Consider the following 24,044-nt stretch of genomic DNA (forward strand, 5'->3'; position numbering starts at 1 on the left):
TGCAATTATTTCTATGCATGAAGTAAGAGTTTCTAAGGTCTTTTTTTGCTTCTAACTCTTCTTATGAAAAGCACAGTACAGCTGTGCAAGTTAACTTGCCACATCAGTACATGCTGAAATAGAGTAATGTCATAGTATTAGTACCCTTCCACTTTCTTTCTTTTATTAGCTGGGGTGACCATATCAACATCTGCTGGTTTTGACCCAACTGCTAAAGCACTTCAGGTTTTAGCCTAGACTTTGGGAAAGAAATCTCTTGAAATTTTTTGCACCTGTACTTCTCTCTTATACCACCATGCTTGCCCATACTAAACATGAACGAATATGGCACATGGAAGGAGCCTAAAGTTTTGTAGAGTGGCAATTTTCGTGACATCCGACCCCTATCATGATACCTCCCATAAAGTTACAGCTACTGCAACAGTGATCCATTCAAACATATGTGCTTATGGTAAGTAAACATACACAACTGTACTTTATTTTGTACACTTAGAAATAAGTGCGCAACCATCATCTCACAGGGTTAAAAATAGTATTATAAGGGTAAATAAATTCCCTTCTGAAATATACCAACTCACTCTTGAATATTCAAGTTTTAAAACTCTGCCATTTCTTACCGATCTCTCCCCTGTAAACTACTCAACATATCTGTCCTGCATTTCCCGAAACTGGCTCTTCTAATTAAAGCAGTTTATCCATTTTTTTTGTACAAAGTTCAAATAATCTGCATAGATGGAATTACAGTCTTTTACACCCTTTTCTTGAGCATATATTCCTATACTACACTGACATGTTTGCGGAATTCGACTGCTACATCCACTTATTGAGCATTTGACACTTATGACTTCTTACGCTGACACCAGAATCACCTGCATATCGCTAAACACACACACCATTATAAGTACCAAGTCATAAGAAAGCCAGGGTAACATGACTCCTATACATAAGGTTCCCTTTCTTTATTCAGGAGACTTTGGTGCACACAAGTTTATGACTATTCTTTCTTATTACAACAACTGTTCAAACAAGTAAAGGTGGCATACCTCTCAACCTCTTAGAGCAAGAAATCTGGACAAAGCCATAAATAATGATGGGACAAAGGCTCTAAAATAGGGAAAAGTTCTAAATATTGCTCTTACAAACTTAGAAAGTTGACAGAATAACAGGTTTTGCATTAGCATGAATTTTCTGAAGGGTATGAAGTCTGAAAGTCAAATGTCTGTCATTTTCTGACTTCAATCTTCAATGATTGGTTAATGATTTCCTGGAAAACAGAGCAAAATCTGGACAGTCTGTGAAAATAAGTACAGTTGAAAGGCAAGGACAGGTGGGTTTTCTGCTTATCATCCAATGCCAATCTCTGGCACAGTTACTGCTTCCAGCTAACCAGAAACACATCAAAACTGGCACAAAAATTGTTAAATAAGCCCTTCAAGTCCACTTAGGGAAATAACAGCTCAATATCCTTACACTTTGGGGATTATGAATACAGACAGTCTTTTCCCAGTTACGGAAGACCAACAGGATTGGATTCAAGACAAATTTCTCAAACATCCTATGAGAGTTAGCTAAAATTCAATTCATAGAGGCCACCCCTTTCTGATTCTTATATGGAAATGAACCAAAAGGGAACAAATTATTCAGCTGCTCTCTATCACCTCAGCAAAAGCAAGAATCTATTTCTATTAAGTATTAACTTCCTACAGTGGTCCCAGCAGACCCACTCTTATTAGTCCAAGCATTAAATGCCACTTGCACTTAACCAGATAAAATCTCTCTCTTTCATAGCATTACTGTGCAACATATTTTTCTTCTGGACAACATTAGTGAACTTGAATATTGTGCTCAAGCGTGGAGTGATTGCCTAGAAATGATCAGCAAGGTCTGGTAACAAATCAGGTGAAACAGGGAATCTAGTCAAACCTGACATCCCAAGTAGGGGACCTAGGGTCAGTTCCATTCTATTTTGATTTCCTGTATGGTCTGGAAAAGTCCATCACGGATCCACACAAAACCTCATTTTGTTCTAACTGTGAACAGCTCAGGAGCAGAAACTCTGGAATGCTTACCTGCCTAAATAAAACTAATTTCTCCCTGCTGGATTTTCAATATGCCTAATGGGGTGACATAAGGCATATTCTAGCCTAAACAGATTTTAAGTAGGTACAAGGACATTTTTTATGGCTCATATTCCCTTTGGGGGATTGACAGTTAGCTATGACCAATTTATACTAGTTTACAGCACAATTCTTCTACCAGACCAAAAGTTGCTTTGACTGCCACCTGCAAATAAAAATCCCAATACTTAGTTCCAAATAACTAATAAAGGGTTCTTAATAAAGTATTTGCATTCTTATAAAACTATAGAAACATATTTTGTAATTAAATTTTAATATGGGTAATAAATTTAAATTTACTTTGTATGACAATGGAAAATGAGGACTGACCCTTTTCTTCATCTTTCAGCTTTTCCAGGTTAGGGGTCGCCACAGCAGATCACCTGTCCGCTCATGATTGGTAGTGGAGTTTTACGGTGTCGAGTTACCAGCCCGGCGCCCAACCTTCCACAGAAGGCACACATATGCACCCACTCACACCTAGGGCCAGTTTAGAATGTCCAATCCACCTACAGCATGTCTTTGGAATGTGGGAAGAAACCGGAGCACCTGGAGGAAACCCACGCGACCACAGGGAGGACATGCAGACTCCGCACAGAAGGAACCCTAGCCAAGAATCGAACCGGAGAACCTCTTGCTGTGAGGCGAAAATGAGGACTGACCCACCAGATCATTTTCATTTACAATCGGGACCAGTAACTTAATACAAAAGTACAATACAAATTGTTATATTCCATACTACACACCACTAATAAATGCTCAAGTTCCTGCAAATTGACACCTAAACACACGTCACTTGCCTGCTACTACATCTTATGCTACCCAAATGACAACAATAGGACAGTAAACTTCTTTGAAACCTCAGGTAAGTGTCCCTTACCTATACATTTACAAAGGCACGTCACCCTTTAGTCTTGTTATAAGCAGGAGACATGCAGTCCTATGATTCTTTCTTGAGAAAATGTTGTGGCATACAATAATTTGTTAATTAACTTAATAGCTTCCCACCACTCATCAAATGTCTTTAAATGTAAAAAAATATATGCCACTATATATCCGGATTTCCAAATACCATTCCACAACATATCACAGTCAAATTGGTCAGATGAATATACTTAGTGCACAACTCCTTATGATCCCAGTTACATAAGTGAGCCATCAGAGAATATGCTGTCACATCTTCGACAGACTAACCAGCTTGAGTTTATCTTGGCTATAATACCATGTATCGTAACGCCTTCATACGTATAATTTCCAGAATATATCTCAGGTTGCCTGGTAACTTCTCCCAGCTTCTGATTATTCTTCAACAAGTGTAAATCACCACCCTTCCTGATCACTGGAAATAAGATCCTCCAATAAATTCTTATCATATCTCCAATCTTCAGTACAAACAACATCCACTTCCAGCAAATGGCATCAAATTCTACAAACCACTATGGCACTACAGCAAAACTCCTTTACCAGTGATCCTGGAATCACTTTAGTTATCCAGATATGTGTATGATCCAGCAAAGGACGGCAGCCTCTACAGCCCTCCACACAACACTATAATCACCCTGCATACAGATTCACAGAGTCTTCAGCTGGCATCATATAAGGAGGTTTGCAGAAGGCCTACAACATTTGCAGAAAACTACTGAGTATGTACATTTGTGCATGTGACGGGGGGTGTTACTGGAAGACTGTAATTAGGATTCTGACATAGGGGTGTATGAAAGCAAGGGGTTTCAATATTACCATTTTACTTCCACTGCAGTGAAGAATGAGACAGCTGGGCAAAAAACAATACCTGATATAACAAGGAAACATTTCAGGGTTGCAAAATTTTTTTTACTAGCATACAACTAGCAGAATGCTTTCTGGCATGAAGTTAAACCAGGGCTTAGTGTCCAGCTTTGTACACAGGATGGGAAAATGCTGCTATGCATGCAAAGCTAGGTGCATTTGTTTCATATTTTTTAATCTGATTTTCAAATGTAAATGGATACCAGGAGTCTCTGAATACTACAGCAAGCTTCAAGGGAGGTTTCATATAAAAATATTACCACTTACATTTGACTGTGATTAAATTTTTAATTACCCCTATGTATGAAAATGAAATTACCTCTGCTTTTATAAATGCTAATTAAGGAACATATTTTCTCTAAACTGGGATATCCGAATTTATCACCAATTCACATCACAGGTTCATAGGTAAGTAGAAGGATAGCTACACTTGCAGGCCATTTTAAGCCTATCCAACTTCCCTTTTTGTACTCGAGATAGCCTATCCCATTTGGTTATAGATTGGCCCTACCCATCTGATGGTCAATAATTATATATTACCCCTAATGAGAAGTCCTGGGGTAAATCTTCTGTTTCTTATCTACAGATGTAAGTTGTGTTTGAATATGGATAGGGATAAGCTTTGTTTTATGAGGACGGGGAGTCTGTTCCAAAGCAGGAGTATCCTCTGCAAGACATACCTGTCCTTCCAAACTGTTTTGTTGATCCTGCAGAAGAGGTTTAGATCCCTAGACCAAGTATTTCTGATGCCATTTGACTTGCTCATGTGCAGCAAATCCATCAGTAACGGGTCAGAGGATGCCTTGTTAGCCAGACACAAGTCACCTCTTAGCAGTCTGCAGTATACAAGAGTATAGTGCAGGGCTTTGAATCAGTCCATGCAGGACATATTCATTAGTAAGGCATCTCTCTGGGTGCACCAGTCGTTGCATGTGTCTGCAGACATGCATGCCAAAGGGGGCATTATATTCACTGATTGGCCTGATGATGGCTTAGTGAAGGGGGAGAATGACATAACTGGATCTAGACACAATCCCTTTGTTTATAGGCTGAGCAATATAGAAGAACTTTCTTACAATAATAGACGCATATTAGTGAAAAGTTAGAACACTGTCTACATAAATTCCCAAATTCTGAACAACTGGGTCAACTCTTAGGATCATATCATCAATGTGGTAGTTACCTGGGTTAGATGACTTTCCAAAGGGCACAATAATGTATTTTTTGGCATTTAATTTCAGTCCATGGTTTTGGCACCAGTTGTTTATTTCGGATTAGCCTTCCTGCAGGATGAGTCCTTGGAGGAATTCAGTGACTACTCCTACCTTACAATCATCTCCAAACTTAGTCAGCCTGAGCTATTTGACACTGGCTTTTACTTCAGAAAAGTAGATGGCAAACAGGACAGGTCTCAACACAGAATCATGGGGGATGTCACTGGTGACTGCTCTCTTTGTGTAGGTAACCACCTATTTTGACTATCTGCATCTTGTCTGTCAGCCAGCTGGCAACCCTGTGGGTGATATATGGGTTTATTCCTGGTTTATTTAGCTGTTCTACTATGCTTGAGTGGGGAACTGTGCCAAAAGCTTTGGCCAGATACAGGTATGCAATGTGTGCACGGTTTTGCCTTCATCTACTGCTTTGCTGACCTTTTCAAAAAAATAAATCCACTAGAGTGAGTAAGGAAGACCTGCCCTTGATGGAGCCAAACTGAGACGTGTCCAGTGTTTGGAGCCTCTCTATCTCATGATGGAATAATTCCATGATAAGTCTTTCCATGGTTACATCTTCAGCCAAGGAGACACTCATTTTTAGAAGTATCATAACTTTTTAAAAACACAGGCACCTAAATCTGCATAACATAAACAATGTAAAATGTCATTGCAGACCTGTGTCCCCCTTCAGTTACACAAAATATTCTGTTATAACACAACAATGATCATGCATAAGGAATATAGCTAAATTAAGTGTATAAGATCATATTACTTACTGTTTTTGTTATTTAGATGCAGTGGTGTACCACATCAAGTATGCATATTATTCAGCGAAGATCAGGCCTATGGATGTACACAGTGATAAAAATAGATAAAGCTACCTAATGTAACTCGATAAAATAAAGCAAGCACAGTTCAACTGGAAAAGAACCGCTACTGTATTGTTTTACTTAAACATTCAACAGGTTATATGTTTTCCAAAGCCATGGCAAAATAATGAACTCCAGAGCAGCAAGCTTAAATCTGTCCATGACCAGATCACTCTCTCAGCATTCTGAAGTGTGAACAAAAGTAGGGCTATCACTTTTTCAAATAGCTTAAAGACACACTTCTTATTGAAACAGAAGACTCAACAGGGCAGCCCACATTCTTAACCAACAGAAAATATTTATCTTCCATTTACCACTGATATAAAGACATTCTGTAGTAGAACTCATCATTTCACAGATTTGTTTCAATTACACTGCCACCATTCTGTACTGAAAGAAAAGGCAATAAACTACAAATCAGCACTCGAGACTCCATACACACACTCTGATAACCATAACCTATAAGCTCAGTTGTTAACAGTGAACAAAATGGACACTATACCCATGCAACAGCTAGTTCAGTGGTGATAGTCTTGCTCTAGTTTGAATGCAAACTACCTTTCAGCGAAAGCTGGTATGGTATACAGTCCACACTCTGCAGATCTAAGTGGTCCCAGTAACAAAGAAAAGTATTCAGCATGCACTACTATCTTTCCACAAAAATAACCAAAAAAGGGACAGGTGCATTACAATGTGTAAAGAATATCAAAGGGATACAATTTGAGAAAGCTGCTTGATGGAACCCAGTAAAACAAAGCATGTGCAGTTTAACTGGAAGAGAACCAGTATGTCTCCTCCTACATACAGTCAGGGTCACAGATCTACTGATGTCTTCACATCACCAGTATTGCTGATGCCACAGTTTGACGATGTGATACCTGAGTGGACAGCAAGGGGTAAACTGAACTCCAAGAAATCGTAACTTAAAGGGGCCACTTGGAATTTCATGGCATCCTGTTACTTTAAGTTTAAAATCAGTATTTTGCAGAAAATGCCAGACAGTTAGGAGGTATGCTAGTCCTCACTGCCCTGAAAATGTGATCTTGTCATTTACGTTTCAGTATCTAAATGGAACAGATCAGCCTACCTGTAATCAGCACCTCACATTCACAATGAACACAACTTGTGGAGCCTGCAAGATAGTCTACGTAAAGCCCTAAAGATATGGTTCTTACCATTGCTGCCAGCAAATAAATTTATGCAGTAGACTAGCACTATCATAAACGTATGTTGTGTCATCACAGTTCAACTCTGGTTGTTGTTGTATCTTTCGGCTTTTCCCGGTTAGGGGTCGCCTCAGCGGAACTCCAGTCCGCTAATAATTGGTAGTAGATTTTTATGTACTGAGTTACCAGCTCTGATGCACAACCTTCAACGAAGGTACGCCCATTCACGCATGTCTCAACACAGAAGACGCTTTAGCTGAGAATCGAATAGGACAATGTCATACTGTGAGGCGACAACACTACCGCAGCACCACCAGTATATAAAATAAGGAGGACATCTGTACAGCTGCCTGCTACATTTACTGTAACATGAAGGAATAAAAAATCATATATATATATATATATATATATATATATATATATATATACACACACACATACACCCACACACACATATTATTTATAGATTTGAACTGTTTAACCAGGGTAGACCACTGATGAGAAGAGATCAATTTCAATCTCATTCCAAAGTGATATAAAAAAATAGTAGTTATAGCACAAGTAATGAAAAGAGAGTAATAAAAGGAACATATGCAACAAAAACTAAAACAGAATTACATCATATACATTAAGGTCACAAAGAAAACATAAATAAACAAAAATTGAAACATTCTATATAATATATGAAAATATGTTTAATATCCAGAGAATCAATCAGAAATTTAATATGATAGTCCTACAATAACTGAAATATAAATATGCTGATACTGCTGTCATCTTAAAATTGCACCTTCCAACCCAAAAAGTGTAAGGATTGCTCAAAGCATAACATTTAAGGATACCACTGGCATAATGACAAGGACAACTTTAGTTTCAAAACAAACTGCCCAACAAATAAACTAGAACATTCAAGTCTATTTTTATATGCCTTGTAGCTGCAAGAGGTTGGAGAGTTTTTGCGGAGTCAACAAATGACTACTCAGGAGCCACAGCTCCTTGTAAAAGGCACCTGTCTTAGACTGTGGGAAAAAAATTACAAGTACTTAACGTCAAATGCACATTCCTCTGCAAAGCAGAAGTATACATCTCCATCACCTGGAAATAAGGAGCTCCAAAGACATAGCTTACATATGTCTTAATTGATCTGCCATTTCTTGATGGGCAAACAGTCAACACACACACACACACACACACACACACACACACAGCTTCTAAGCTAGTGAATGCTATTAGCTTCTGACTAAATCAAAACACTATATTGACACATGATCCTCTTCTTAATGATCAAATATTGGAGGGGGCTGTTTTAAAACAATAAAAACAAAAGTTGCTACACTGCCTTGAATTAAGTGGAATTTTCTACAAAGTCTCTATTTCATACTTCAAAACTGAATCTATGTGCTACAAAATCTGAGTATAAAGAACTATTGCATTTCAAGGCCCTTCCTCTAACGCTGGATGTTATTACATATTTACAGAAGGAGTTCAGTAATGGGATCCTTGCTCTAGGCACAGTTACAATACTTTCTATTCTTATTCAGAACACATTTCTTGTGTATATCAGCCACTTCAAAAGGAATTTTAGGATTTACTCAAAACAGTACTGAAATCAGTTCCTGCACTTACACAAAAGCATCTGTATATACTTTTTTTTCAAAGAAGGATTCACAGAATTCTGATTTCTCAAGGACCTGTTCTGACAAAATGTTTTGTTTTTAGCAAATGTCTCACTGTTCATCAAATGTTACAGGCAGAAAACCTTCCTTTTTTCTACAGTTGTAGTAGTATGCGTGTGTGTCTAAAGAATGTATGCAAGAGGAAAGCGCCAACAAGGACTGTGAAACCTACAGCTCGCTGCCAAGAAAACTTATTTTAATCTCTCTCCCTAGATCTGCTGCTCTGTGGGGTCATTGTTCAATGATTTTAAATCCTGACAGGAAAGAATAAACATTTGTTTCTCTCTCATAAGGAACAGAGCAATACTCTCTTAAAATCATTTTAATATTTCCATAATGTGAAATGTCCTCCAAACAGAATAGAAAGCATTTTGTTCAGTACTCTGACCCTACTCTAGTTTTCTGCTGAGACATCTAACCCTTGCTGAGTAGGTTATCAAGCTTCTTGCTGGCCAAAAGGGCTTGAGCTGGGAAGTAACTACCTCAAATCCTTATTGTGTTTTCAAGTGCTACCTTCAACGCACATTTTTAGACAGCTTGATATCAAAAATGCCATTCTAAACCATTCACTTTAACAACATGCAAGTGTTGTCAATGTGAAAGAATTTCTTAGAAATATGGAACAATATAATTGTAGCTCCACTACATGAGAAATAAACTGAAGTTAACATACCCCCTAAGGAAGGTGATTGGGAGACATTACTAGAGTACAGAGAGGCTTAGTGGCAGCTTAGACTGAATGTTACTATAGCACCAGGAGTGAATGAGAATGTGTCAAGTATACCTGTTTTAAAGCTTAGGTCAGGCTAAACTATAAAATCATATTGCTAATATGTTGTGAATACTAATTAAAGATTTTCAAAAATAGTACTTATTCAACTATATTACCAGGATTGTTTTTCAGTTGTTATTACACAGTTTTGAAATAAGGGCACAAGAAAATGTAATCCAAACAAGGGAGTTTAATGGGTAAAATTAAGTGTTTTTGTGTATAGCTTTAAATGCAACTAAGAATATGATTGGTTGTTGAGTATATTTTAAACTGGGAATTTTTTGTATTGAATGGTTCTGATGAAGTTTCAATACACAATCAAATGAAAGTGCTCAACCTTTTTTATTAGAGAGTTTTTATCCACTATTTTGCCATTTCCGTGGTGGTGGCATCACATACACTCTATTTCTCTGGTTATTAGATTGGATTTTTAGTGTATTAGCAACTCTGATCTCACAATGAAAAAGCTGCAGGCTTGGTTGAATATTCCCAGTTAACAAAATTAAACAAAACAAGTTAACCACACAAATTCTGTGACTTGACCAACAAACCTCTCGGTTATCAAGATCCTCACAATGTCCAGGTTTTTGCTTCATATGTTTGGGCAGTTCATAAAATGTTGTATTTTTTCGGATAAATCAAAGATGACTGACTTCACGAAATAATGAAAGACACTTGAGATTCAGACTTCATATCCCTCAAAAAATGTATGCTAATGCAAAAATTGTTATTTTGACACATTTCTGTGTTTGCAAGACCAATACTTAAAATCAGTCCTTGGTTTTTGGCCATTGTCACCCCATTACTATTGGCTTTGTCTAGATTTCTTGTTCTAAGAGGTTGAGAGGTATGCTGACCACTCCTGCTTCTTTCAACAAAAAAGTCCTATGTGATCCACAAAACTAATGCTGACAACCTGTTGCTCAAACAGCAGCACCTATGATGAGCACTGCTGTAAGATCAGAAATGAGTTCCTGTCCTCACGCTCCACTGGAAAAAAACACTTGTCAATCTCCTTGCACCAGTCAGCCTTTATATGATAAACTTTTACACAGGGATACTTGCACCATAAAAGTTACAAGAAAGCAAGCTACTGCAAGTGCAGACCCTCCGCCATGTCCATTCGGACCTCCTGCACATACACAGTAAAATGTCATTTTAAAAACTAGGCCTGTCTCAGTGGTCCTGGAATATAGAGTCTGTCTTCAATGTTAGTGACCTAGGTTTAAATCCAGACAAAGAACAATGAACATGAAGCTGAGCAGTGGAAGGATAACCAAGTGCCCTGAGGACTGTTCTCTACCATCTGCACTGATTGGACCACTGATAGCACTGTTCACATTAAAGCTGATAACAGTATAAGAAGATGGGAATCAAAATGGGCAGTAAGAAAGCATAACAAATGCTGCTGGCAGTTATTCTCCCAGGTTACCTGCCTTCTGCTAGAAATGGTCTGCCACTAGAAAAAAATGATTTCACCACTTAAAGAAGAATGATGCACACCACTTCTTGGGTTTCCACTAAGGAAGTTAGGTCGCAGACAGCTAGCCACAAAACATAGTAGGATAATACATATTTCCTGTCTGTATTTAGAACAATGTCAAGTTAAAAATACTGGAGGGAGGATTGCGTAGCAGTATGAGCTAGGTGCCTAAACAGTACGCTAGGCTGCAGGAGGTGAACGCTTGACAAGCAAGAAATTCAGGTACATGTCTCAGGAAAGGACATTAACTTGCTATGAAACAAACCATCCAGTCTCAGTAACCTGCTCTATTCAGTTTGTTAATATCACCTGTTTAATAAATAGAATCACAATCAAAATAAAGATATCTCTGTCTTGTTTGCCTTTGTGTGTGTGTGTGTGTGTGTGTGTGTGTGTGTGTGTGTGTGTGTCTATTTACAGCTGCACTGATGGGGGGAAACAAACTTGTACAACTTGCCTCAGTGTTATAAGACACAATGGAAGTAAGTATGTCAGCAGGTCATGGCAAGACTCAGAATGTGAGGTGGGCTCTCAGACCAAAGTCTCCCTTTGTGCAGGGCACTCCTCTATCTTTTTGCCAAAAGACTGCTAAAAGGCAATAACTCCTCCTTAATTTACACAAGCAGCCAGATATGAAGCTGATAACATTGACTCTTTTACACCTGACAGCAAACAAAATATAATAAATTAAAGTAAGAGGTTAGTGATATCATTCTAAGGAAAGTTTAACCCAAGTGTTTGTAGTGCAACATGTAATAAGACAACCAATCAGTTTCCTGTATCTTTACTTACTGTGGAATTTATCCATGTTTGACTTGGACTGCCAGAAACATCCTGTGCAGTTCCTTGGTTCTGATCTTCAGAACCTCGAGTTAAACGTATTCTAAAATGAGGCTGCCCTTTTGAGTTATCTGGCCTGATTTTGAATGTGCAGCCTTGTGATGAAGAGGCCCTTTCAACTAGAGTACTATGAAGCACTTCTGACTCACTTCTGTTAAAATGGCAGGGTTCTGTATTTACTCTATTTTCTTTTGAAATGCACTGTTCAGATCTTGGCTGCACTGGATAGGATGAGCTCCTTTCTAATCTAATACGAGGAAAGCGGGCAATTTTGTCCCCTTTCACTCCTGTACAGCCTAAACTGTATTCACCTTCCCACTCAGGAACACCAGCTTCAGCTTGCTGTAACTGTAAAACAAAGCACCTCTTCCCAGAATTCCCCAGTGTATCAGGCACATGCTGCAATGACCAGCGCCTGGGCATCTGGGAAACAGCATTCTGCTGGACCTCAGATCTAAGAGGCAAACGTCGAATCTGGCGCAAATCTGCACTTGAATGCCGATGAATCCTCACATCTCCAGTACTCATACCTGTAGTTCTGCCATGGTCATTTTGGTCAGAAGATGCAATAGCTTCATTTGTATCATCTTCATAACATGAAGCAAGCAGACTAGGTGTTCTACGGCCAGATGAGCACACAATACCCGAATATTCTAAATTGTTAAGTACATACGGTGGAAGGTTGTCCTGTAAGGAGGGAAGACTGTTTGTTGAGCCATAGTATTCTCCAAAGTCTGACAGGTTATCTGGAAATGCCTCCTCAGGGAATACAGATGTATGCCCCTCTTCTGCGTGTCCATTCAGAGTGCTGCGCTGAAGAGAGATTTGCACAGAGGAGCTCCTTGTTGGACGAACATCACTGTTATTTAGCAGCTGAGGTATAAACATAGATGAACTCCTCCTTAAGGAGCCTTCTTGAAAATTGTCACCATAATCACTGCCTATGTGAGGAAAAAGATGAGGGCTACTCCTTCTTGGCAAAGTATGGAATGTCATGTTAAAATTGTCTTCCCTCTCTGGGGTTAAAGCATCCGACTCTGGGGCAGTGTTACTTCGACCTGAGCCAAAGTAAACACGCAACCGGTGGGTCATGACTAAGCAAACAGAAAGCAAATAAGAAGAGCTGGAACAGAGAATAATGCAGGCAGGAAAAGAAGTTATATTTCCCAAATGTAAACTCCAAGAAAAAGTGTCCCATCTGCCAAACTGTTAGCACTGCAGCACTGACAGCGACAGATAGCAGAAATAGCCCAAGTGACAAGCTAAATTCCAGGCATGATTGGATAAGGACAATCAGCACTTATGCACACTGTGACATAGGGTAGGGTGGTTTAAGTCACATGACCTATTTTCCTCTCCAATGCAGGCGAGTTTTTTTTTTTTTTTTTTTTTTAATAGCAAGAGCCTGAAACAGCACCTTCACAGCTGCTTCTTTTCCATCAGAAATGGGCGGCCCCCATGGGAGAGCTCTCACAGCTGACTGTAGCAGACACAGAAACATACACACATTCAACACTGTAATAAATCTATGCCTTTATAATACTAACACAGCACTTCGCTAGTTGTAAAAGGAAAAAAATACAACAAAGAGAACTGCATGTTAGCAGTTAAAAAAAAATCAAACTACAGAGGCTAAATAAAATTCTTCACTTATTAACTGCCCACTGCCTTTTAAACCGTTCTACTAAAAGGACCTGGATAACAAATATTTATAATTAATAAACGTCTCTATTAAAAAGCAAAATGCAGAAGCACAGAATAAAAGTGTTGCTTATTATAGAACAGCAACTGATGTCCATTTCTGAGCAGAAAGTGCATTTTATCTTCCCAAGCTGTAACATATACAGACAGACATCCACTACAATAGACACAATTATGTCAGAACGTAACGTGTTATTCGATATTCAAAGTAGACTGCATGCAACTTTCTGTGCTCGCTCTCATTACGTGTTTGGCTAAAGCCAATTCATACTACTGAATGACCATTTCAAATATACTGTTCATCTAGTGTAAATTAAATTCATTACAACAGTGTAGATGCTCCAATATGACTTGGCATTTTTATAAGATTGGAGCATAAAAGTGTACCTTTTCTTTAAGGAAAAGAGAAGTTCACAAGCTCGACACACTACATTCAGTATTTAATTGTAACATTGTAAAACTTTCTTCATCTGTTTGCATCATCTAAAAACCATCTACTACATTTGCAAGTCTGAGCAAAATACAATGTCAAACAGCTATTAAGAAAAAAAAGTCTAAAAATATCTTCATATATATTTTAAACTCCAGATACTTAATTCCCAAGCTTCAAAAAGCTCTTAACTGTGACTGATTATTGGTGGAACAGACATATTAACTACATGAATTAATGCATCACAGCATTAATTCTGTCAACAAACTTGTAAAGAAAGAGAAAAAAATAGAAATTATATAAAAAGTGAAAGAAGTGAAGTGCCTGTCTCACCTTGCAGGATTTAGTATCTACATTTATCATAGGTTGGTACTAGGCTATCAGCCCTAGGGCCCATACAAGCCTAGCCATAACAATTCCCTGGCTATTTCTTCCCACACTATTTACTTCCCTGAAAATTTTCCAAGCTCAGGAAAGAGATGAAGAATTCTGTATGGGCTAATCTAAATATTTAAACATGCCAGACAATTCTTTACCAGCAGTGTATTTTCAAAGTGTCCAACCAGCAGTGAATTGGAAGCTGGTTTATGTAACAGTAAAACTGTCATCAGATAATACAATGTATATGAAGAGTTGGCCAGCATTAATGTGGAACATCACGGGTGCAAAAGCAGGTGCGAACAGTTTAAGAAATGTGGGGGCATAGCCCCATTCCAAATCTGAATGCCATAATCAACTGCTTCTTTAATAACATGGGAAGAAAGTTGACAAATCAGTCCCTCTTAACTCTTTCATGTTCAATGCTATTTTCTAACTTTGTATGGCAAACTACAATCTATACCAAGGGAGACTCCATCACTATTTGAAATAAATGGATCTGTCTGGCCCTAATACAAAGGCATAAAGAAATTCTTGAAGTGCAATGCATCATCTAAAGCTGATGACCTTCCAAGAAGAAAATTAATACATTCCTACAATACAGTAACATAACAAACGATAAAAATAAATTACCAAAAGAAGTATTAAAAAGTTAACTTGTCATGGGCTAAAAAAAAAATGAAGTAGAAGTGTTCGTAAAGAACATGGACTCATGACCATGCTCAAAATTGACAAAAAAAAAAGCTCCACCCGAGAGGCACTCATTAAAATGAAGACCAAGAAATTCAGCAAAACATTAAAGAATATTAAAGTTACCCAAAACGTATTTACAGTAAATGTATTTACAGAGTGGCAGTCATATGCCAAAGTGCAAAAACTCACTTCCCTGTCTAAAGCAGCAAACAAACAAGAGGCTCCAGGATTTGGTAAAATGCAGAGAACTTAAAGTGATCAAATTTCTACTGCTGAGGAGATGAAGCCACAGATACAACAACAATTAGTCTCAGAGCTAGCAATGCAGGCTGAAGATGTTGGAAACCAAAATAAATTCAAATAATTCAAAATCCTCCTATTACAAAACATGGAAAGGTCAGCAGATCGGTAGCAATCCCTAAAGCACTGACAAATGTAGTAGTATTCCAGAGACGATAACAATTGGAAAGAAGAGCGACTCTCTCAACTATTACAAATTTTGCTTATGGCCAAATAGCTAAAATGGGTATATAAAGGAAAGCTCAAATCAGTTCTAAGCACCAAAGTCCACAAAGAACTTGAATGTGAAAACTGCAGTAAACAAATATATGCCATAATACTAGGCATAGTCACAGAACTGAAATCACAACTTGAAAATCAACAAACAGGATAACTTAACAGAGCATCTTCTCTGGCAGCCAAATGCTGCCATCCTGGAATCACAAACCTGTCAGTACTTGGAGATATGGTCTAACACCCTAAGGGAAGCCTTGAAAACACAGTGCGTGTCTGCAGTCACAAGAACCTTGCAGTCCATTGCACTACATGAATCATTAGCTGGTTTCACTTCTAAACCTCAAACCCCATATTACCAAGTCTTAAAATAACAAAACATCGGAATCCCGAACGGCAGATTTCACACATGGTAAGTAAACACTTGGCCAAATGGAACCCACTCTGAGGCTAACATGCCCTGTTCTCCACTGTAGTGCGATCCCCGAGTTGGTATTTTAGTTCAAGTGCAAGTTGGCCAAGTGTTTACTTACCATGTGTGAAATCCGCCATTCGGGATTCCGATGTTTCATTATATTCCTCTCAAAATTTTAAGACTTGGCAATATTGGCTTCAAGATTTAGAAGTAAATCCTCCTTAGCTACATGGACTACACTATGGAAAATGTAGCTGTTTTAAAATTCAGAGGAGGTGAGGTACAACAGGATTCAAGTTTGAAACCTCTGTTCCCTCACTAAAGCTCCAATGTTATGACTTCCTAACACTTTTCTAACAATGGGAACACCTACAACGAAGACAGTCCAAAATCTGTTTTCATGAAGGCAATCCTCTGAGTCAGACTCAAAGATGATGTCTAGTTTACAGTAACCAATCCCTGGGTCTGCAACCATAACAGAACCTAAGCAAGGGAAGCTACCAAAGACTCCTTTTGATGGGTCCACCAGAAGCAAGTTGTCTGCAGCACAGTCTAAAACCACAACAGCTAGCATCTTTAATCTAGCTGCAGAAAGGAGTAATACACAGCAGCATACTGTAGTGATTACTACCCACCAGGACTGACTCAAAGGAAATTCAGCCAGATTCTGCACAATGTGCCAAAAAAGGCATCCAGAATTTCTCCTGACACTGTCCGTGAACCAAGTGTCAGCAAATGCATTGCTCTAGGAAAATCACCATACAAAATCTGACATACTAGCCATATTAGTTGAAGTCTCTTGAGGTACAAAAATGGAAAGACATCTCCTGCCAATGTTCACAATGAAAGAGCACCTCCCACAATGTAAACAAAAGTACAGTTGTGTACACTTACCATAAATGTAGATGTTTGAGTGTATTCACTGTTGCAGTCATTACAATAGGGTTATCCTGCTGGCAGGCTACCCTCAGTCGGCCTGAATTTCAAAGTCTAGGTCCGGCGTCGGTTGCTGTCGCCTCTTCCCTCACATCAGTGCGCCAGGGGTATAAAAGATGCAGCCGACACCATTTTCTTCAGTTTTTCTTTCCCCAGATGTCAGGTGCCTCCAAAAGGGTAGGCTAAAAATATGTCAATAAAACATGCATGCACCAAAGTATATATATTTTGCCTTCATCTACCAGCAAATACACCACATAGGTTGTATAAAATAGAGAAGTACAGATAAGTTCCAGCAAAGAAATGGGGGCTGGTGGGTGGGTAACCTGGACTGCAACAGTGAATACACTCAAACATCTACATTTATGGTAAGTCTACACAACTGTACTATGTTCTTCGTGTTTCACTGTTGCAATCATTACAATTGGGTTGAATCCCAAAGCTAAGGTTGGGAGGCTGGAGCTAAATAGCATTAGGGGTGGCTATTAGGCCCTGCAGAACTGCAGTGGAAAAGCCTGCCCTGGATTTAGAGTAGAGTGGTAAGTGATAGTGCTTTGTGAAGGTGTGTACTGAACTCCAAGTAGCAGCCTCTAAAATGTCTTTGGGTTGATACTCCCCTGAGGAAGGCTGCTGCTCTGGTTGAATGTGACCTAATGCCCTAAGGTACTGGCTTGCCATGTTGAGAATAGCAGAAATGAATGCAGTGGCCGATCCACTTTGAAATAGTCTGCTTTGAGATAGCCTTTCCTTGTGATCCTGCAGCATATGCCACTAGTAATTGCTCTGTCTTTCTGAAATCTTTGGTTCTGTTCAAGTAGAAGCGTAGTTGTCTGTGTATGTCCAAAGAATGAAGAATTATCTCCCCCTTATTCTGTGGGTTTGGATAAAAGGTAGGCAGATGAATAGTTTGGTTAAGGGCCACACTGGACACTACCTTAGGCATAAATGTCGGGTTTGTCCTCAGAGAAACCCTGTCTGGATAAAAAATGATAAAAGGTTCCACAGCCATGAGTGCCTGCAGCTCTGAGACTCATCTTGCAGAAGTTATTGCTAGGAGCAGAGCTGTTTTCCAAGATAAAAACTTTATATCAGCTGCAGTGACTGGCTCAAAAGGAGGCAGGGTGAGTTTTTCCAAGACATAATTGAGGTCCCATGCAGGTATTGGTGATCTCCTTGGAGGCCTTAAAGTTTTGGCCCCTCGGAGGTACTGGCTTAAAGGATGAGAAAAGATTGGTGGCTCTGTATTGTAATGAGTCGAAATGGCAGAGGCATGAATTTTTATAGATGAAAAAGATAGGCATCTCAGTCAAGTATTGCAAAATCTGAGGAATGTTTGGTACAGCTGTGTCAATTCCTTGTGCCTGGTTCCAAGCACAGAATCTCTTCCATTTTCCAGCATAAGATTTTCTAGTACTAGGCCTCCTGGCCTCCAAAATGACATCCATCACCGCTTTAGTGAGTGGTGTGTTTTGTGTGACTACATTACCCGCCATGCTGCCAGATTTAAGGTCTTGAGTTGGCTGTGCAGGATCTGATTGTTCTGCTGGGACAGTAGATGAGGTACTTGAGGTACGGTCCAGGCTGGGCATTGAGACAAGTTCCTTAGGATTGGATACCAGTACTGGCATGGCCAGTCTGGGGCAATCAGTATCATTTTTGGCTTCTCCTGTCTGACCTTTAGGAGTACCTTGGGGAGGAAAGGTTCATAGGTAGGTACTAGGCTATCGGCCCTAGGGCCCAAAGAAGCCTAGCCAAGAAATGTACCCTGGCTTTCGCCACTCAAGAAAATTATTTTCCTGTGCCCCTGTCGAGCAGAGCCACAGAAGTGATCCCTGAGGTGAATTTCCCATTTCCCATCCAATCATCAAAATTTTTCTTGAAGAGTGCTAATGAGGAGCTCTGTTTGACATAGAAAGGTAGTCTGTTCCAGAGTATGGGAAGTCTCTGGCCCATACAAGCCTAGCCAAAAAATGTACCCTGGCTTTCGCCACCCAAGAAAATTATTTTCCTGTGCCCCTGTCGAGCAGAGCCACAGAAGTGATCCCCGGGGTGAATTTCCCATTTCCTACCCAATCATCAAGATTTTTCTTGAATAGTGCTAATGAGGAGCTCTGTTTGACATAGATAGGTAGTCTGTTCCAGAGTATGGGAAGTCTCTGGGACAGGAATCTATCCCTCCAGCATGTTCTGTTTATTGTGGTGACAAGGTTTAGGTCCCTAGAGCGTGTAGCTCGGAGGGATTGGGATTTCTTTAAGTGGTGCATGTCCAACAGCTCTGGGTTTGACATAGCTTTGTATGTTAGGCAGAGATCGCCCCTGAGTAGGCGATATGCGATGGAGTAAAGCTGTAGTTTTTTGAGACGGTCTGCATAGGGCATCTGTTTGAGGCCAGTAATCCTCTTTGTGAGGTATTTCTGTGGTCTTTCCAGTTGTTGTAGATGTCTTGTGAGGTACATACCAAAAGGGGCGTTGTACTCTATAATGGGTCTAATGAGTGATGAGTAGAGGGGAACAATGACCTCTTTTTTTCTGGATGAGAATCTTTTTGTGATGAGATGTGCCACATAGAAGGATTTCCTGACCACTGTGGCAATGTTATTATCAAAGGAGAGACTACTGTCCACCAGTGTCCCAAGGTCTCTTATCACATTTTCGGCATTAAGTAGACTACCCGCTATGTGGTAGTTCATGGGTACAGAGTTTTTACCAAAGGGGATGACAATACACTTTTTGGCATTGAGCTTCAGGCCAGGTATCTGCCTCAGTGAGGCCCTTTTGTAGTTTGTCCACATCGTTAGGAGTTTCGATTATGGCTCCTAGTTTGCAGTCATCTGCAAACCTTGTTAGCCAAAGACCTTCCGTGCTGGCCTGCACCTCAGAGAAGTAGATACCAAACAGGAGAGGACCCAGGACTGAACCCTGTGGTACTCCACTTGTCACTGGTCTGATGTCGGATTTGGAATCCGCTACTTTCACAGTGTGGGTTCTGTCCGTGAGCCAGTTGGCAACCCATCTTGTGACATAGGGATTTATACCTAGTTTGCATATACTGTTAAGTTTTTCCAGCTGAAAGATAGGGCATCCACATTCCATGCTTGTCTGTGATAAGTCCTTGTGCAGAATCTCTTTAGTTGGCAGTTGTGAGGTGAGGCAAATAGATCTATGTCCGGGCATCCCCATTTTCTTGTTATCATGCTGAAGACTTGTGGATCCAATTTCCACTCGTGGGGATCCATGAGGTTTCTGCTTAGTTCGTCTGCCAGATTATTTATCTTTCCTGGCAGGAATTGTGCCTGCAGATGTACTTGGTAAGTCAATGCTGTGTCCCACAAAGTCGTGGCTAGTCTGCAAAGGGGGCAGGAATGAGTGCCTCCCTGCTTGTTTATGTACCACATGACCGTGGTATTGTCTGTCTTTATCAGTAGTTGCCCCGGATGAAGTAAGTCCTTGAAGGCTGTCAGGGCATTTTGGACTGCTAGCATCTCTTTTTGATTGATATGTAGATGCATTTGGTTTGTGGACCATGTGCCTTGAATACATCTTCCTACCATGTGGGCTCCCCAGGCATAATCCGATGCATCCGTTGTTAATGTCTGTGTGGCTGAGGGTAGAGTGAATGGCTGTCCCTTGTTCTGGTGACAGACCTTCGCCCACCATCGAAACTCCTGTTGCAGGCACGGAATGAGAGTAAATAGAAGTTATGTTCTTACCATAACGTTCCATGTTAGTTGTCTTCTTCTCGCCTTCTTCTTGCTGGATGGGTTCCTCTAAAAGCTCGAGTTGGTTCCACCGGCTCGAGGCTCCCTTATATCCCACAATGCTAGGCGAGTTACCTCAGATCAGCTAACCCAGCTTATATCAATAACAGTATAACTGTAAATAGAATCCACCTCTAACAGCAGGAAGAAAAGGGTGACCTACATCCTGAAACAAGAAATATGCAAAATAGCATATGACTAAGAAAGAGGTGGTAGAAAGAGAGGTCACGATCACAACTCCTCTAGGTCTGTCAGGCCAGGGGAAGGAGGGTGGGGCAGAAGAAGGCGAGAAGAAGACAACTAACATGGAGCGTTATGGTAAGAACATAACTGTCTATCTCGCCTTCATTCTTGCTGGATGGGACCGCGTCCTAGCACCTTGTCCCGGGTGGCCTAATGGAACAGACTCCTGAGAACAGTGGAACCAAAATTAGCTCTATGCCTAGAAGCTAAATCCAACTTATAATGGGAAATAAAAGTGTGAGGAGTAGCCCAAGTAGCAGCTGCACAAATGGTGTCAATAGGCAGTCTGTCTTGGAAGGCTAGAGAAGTAGCCAAAGCTCTGGTGGAATGGGCTTTAGGTTTATTAGGCAGTTTTGGTGTCTAATCTCATAAACAAGGGTAATCAGAGATGTTAGCCATCTGGATAATGATACCTTTGAAACTGGAAGTCCCTTTCTGCTTTCCGCATAGGAGACAAACAGCTGATCAGATTTTCTGAATTTTTTTGTCCTTTCCAAGTAGTACCTTAATTGACGATGAACATCCAGGCAGTGTAATTTTTGTTCAGGCCTATTTGAATACTCTGTGAAAAAGACAGGGAGGTCAATGCTTTGGTTTAGATTTGATGTTGAAACCACCTTAGGCAAAAAGGACGGGTTAGTTCGTAAGGAAACTCTGTCCTTATGGAACAAAAGATAAGGAGCGACAACTGAGTGCTTGAAGTTCTGAAATTCTTCTAGCTGATGTGATAGCCACCAGAAAGAGAGTTTTCCATGATAATAATTTCAAGGAACATGAAGCTGCAGGTTCGAAAGGGGAAAGAATCAAGGAAGCAAGAACTAAATTTAGGTCCCAAGGAGAAGGAGGATTTCTTATAGGAGGTCTGAGAAGAAAAACTCCTTTCAAAAAGGCTTTGCAAAGTTTGTGGGACATTAGGGCAGATTCAGAAATGCCCACATGAAAATTAGAAATAGCTGCCAACTGAACCTTGAGAGTAGATGGAGATGAACCTGCATGGAAGAGTTCAGCAAGAAAATCAAGGACTAGTTGGATAGAAGCGGTGAAAGGATCTATGTCCTTTCCTTGTGCCCAATATGAGAAGCGTTTCCACTTACTCAAATAAATCTTTCGAGTGGAAGATTTATGGGAAGCTATCAATATATCTCTAACCGAGTGAGATAAAAGAGGAAGCCTGGCTACGGTTGGCACTGGAGGAACCAAGCAGTGAGGTTCAGAGAGGGGTGGGAGCGATGAAACTGACCCGATAGGTGGATCAAAAGATCTGGAACTAGGTCCAGACTCCACGGTCGCTCCAAGAGATAACGATGTAGAAAGGGGAACCACACTTGTCGAGGCCAGTAAGGAGCAATGAGGATCAATGAGGCCTTCTGAGCGATAGCTTTCTGTATTACTTGAGAGATCAGAGGGAAAGGAGGAAATGCATACAGAAGTCCCGGGACCAAACTTGGACTTGAGCATCCCTGCTGGGTTCGCCTGGTAAAGGGAATAGAGTGAAGTATTCTCTGCACTTGCTGATTTGGGGAGTAGCAAAAGATCGCAGCAAGGCTGACCCCACTTGAGAAATATCTCTCACTACAGAATCTTTCAGAGACCAGTCGTGAGACAAGAGAGTAGCTGTGCTCAACTTGTCCGCAATATGATTGGACCTCCGGGATGTGCGTTGCTATCAGAAAGCTGAGAAGAAATCGCCCATTGCCACAGTCTGAGTGCTTCTCGACACAGGGTATGATCTGGTTCCGCCTTGTTTGTTGATGTACCACACTACAGACATGTTGTCTGTCTGGATTGCAATCGTTCCTAAGGGAAGAGAGTCTTGAAGGGCTTACAACGCTAAAAGCACTGCTCTCATCTCCAGAACATTTATGTGCAAGTGGCATTCGTTTGGTTGCCATGTGCCCTGGACTGTCCTGCCCTGATAATGCCCCCACCCGATCAGGGAGGCATCCGTTGTCAGAGTAGCAACCGGAGGAGGTGGAACAAATGGTCTTCCGACAGGAGCTGGGGAAGACATCCACCACATGAGATGCTTTTGCGCGCGTGATCATAATGGTGTGAGACATTGGAAGTTCCTGGTATGACCATTGAGAAAAAGCATCCACTGAAGGATCCGCATGTGGTATCTGGCCAATGGGAGGAGAGGTATGGCGCTGCCATGATTCCCAACACCTTTAGAACTAACCTGGCTTTGGCTCTGTTCTTGTTGAGAAGAAGTGACACCAATTTGTGAATGTCTGATATCCTTTGGTTCGTTAGCGTTGCAGACATGTTTATAGTATCTAAATTTAGCCTATGTAGGTAATAGTACAAGGCGACAAAACAGACTTTTCGCAATTTATTGAAATACCCAGTTTTGACAAAGCGAAAAGTATAATCTCTGGCCATCAAAAGGAGATGCTTGGTGGGAGCTGTGAGAAGCCAGTCGTCAAATATGGAAACACCTGGAATCCTTGTCGTCTCAGGTGAGAAGCTACCACTGCCATGCATTTGGTAAACACCGGGGCAGTGGTGAGACCAAAGGGCAGGGCCCTGAACTGAAAATGACTGGTTCCCAGCCTGAAGCGGAGGAATCTTCTGGAGCGTCTGTTCATTTTATGTGATAGTACGCATCAAGGTCTATAGAGCACATCCAGTTTCCTTTGCCCAAAGGGAAGAATGGATTGCAGCGTGACCATCCGAAATCTTGTTTTCTTGACTGATTTGTTCAAGACACTGAGATCCAAAATGGGTCTCCAGTCCCCTGTTTTCTTTGGAACTAAAAAGAACCTTGAGTAGATTCCGGATCCTTGTTGGTCTGCTGGCACTAACTGAATTGCTCTTTTGCAAGCAGTTTTGAAATTTCCAAAGCTGCTATATCCCTTTGGTGGAACATCTGGAAGGGATTTTTGACTGATTTGGAAAGCGAAGAAAGGGGATAGAATAGCCTTGAAATGATGGACTGTACCCATTTGTCTTGAGTTAGGGATAGCCAGGCTTCTGGGTACAGTGACAATCTTCCCCGACTGCCTCCAAAGATGGGCAGTCGGGCAACACCTCAGGGATGCTGAAAAGG

General features: G+C 40.5%; 1 protein-coding gene across 6 annotated transcripts in view; it reads right to left on the reverse strand.

Moving 5' to 3' along the window:
* Positions 1-24,044, reverse strand: part of NEDD4L (NEDD4 like E3 ubiquitin protein ligase) — a 3,335,946-nt gene that overhangs the window by 1,511,198 nt on the left and 1,800,704 nt on the right. For 2 of the 6 annotated variants that reach the window (XM_044066164.1, XM_044066163.1), the window contains exon 1: positions 11,881-13,231. The exons of 2 other annotated variants lie outside the window; for them this stretch is intronic. In XM_044066164.1, the coding sequence (XP_043922099.1) occupies positions 11,881-13,020 (1,140 nt within the window). In that variant the 5' untranslated portion in view covers positions 13,021-13,231. Of the gene's footprint in view, positions 1-11,880; positions 13,232-24,044 lie in introns of those variants that run through there. 2 more of the 6 variants (XM_044066166.1, XM_044066165.1) reach the window with 1 other exon arrangement.

This window comes from Protopterus annectens, chromosome 1.part0 (assembly GCF_019279795.1).
Source record: "Protopterus annectens isolate FY-2018-M chromosome 1.part0, PAN1.0, whole genome shotgun sequence".
Classification (NCBI taxonomy): domain Eukaryota; kingdom Metazoa; phylum Chordata; order Ceratodontiformes; family Protopteridae; genus Protopterus; species Protopterus annectens.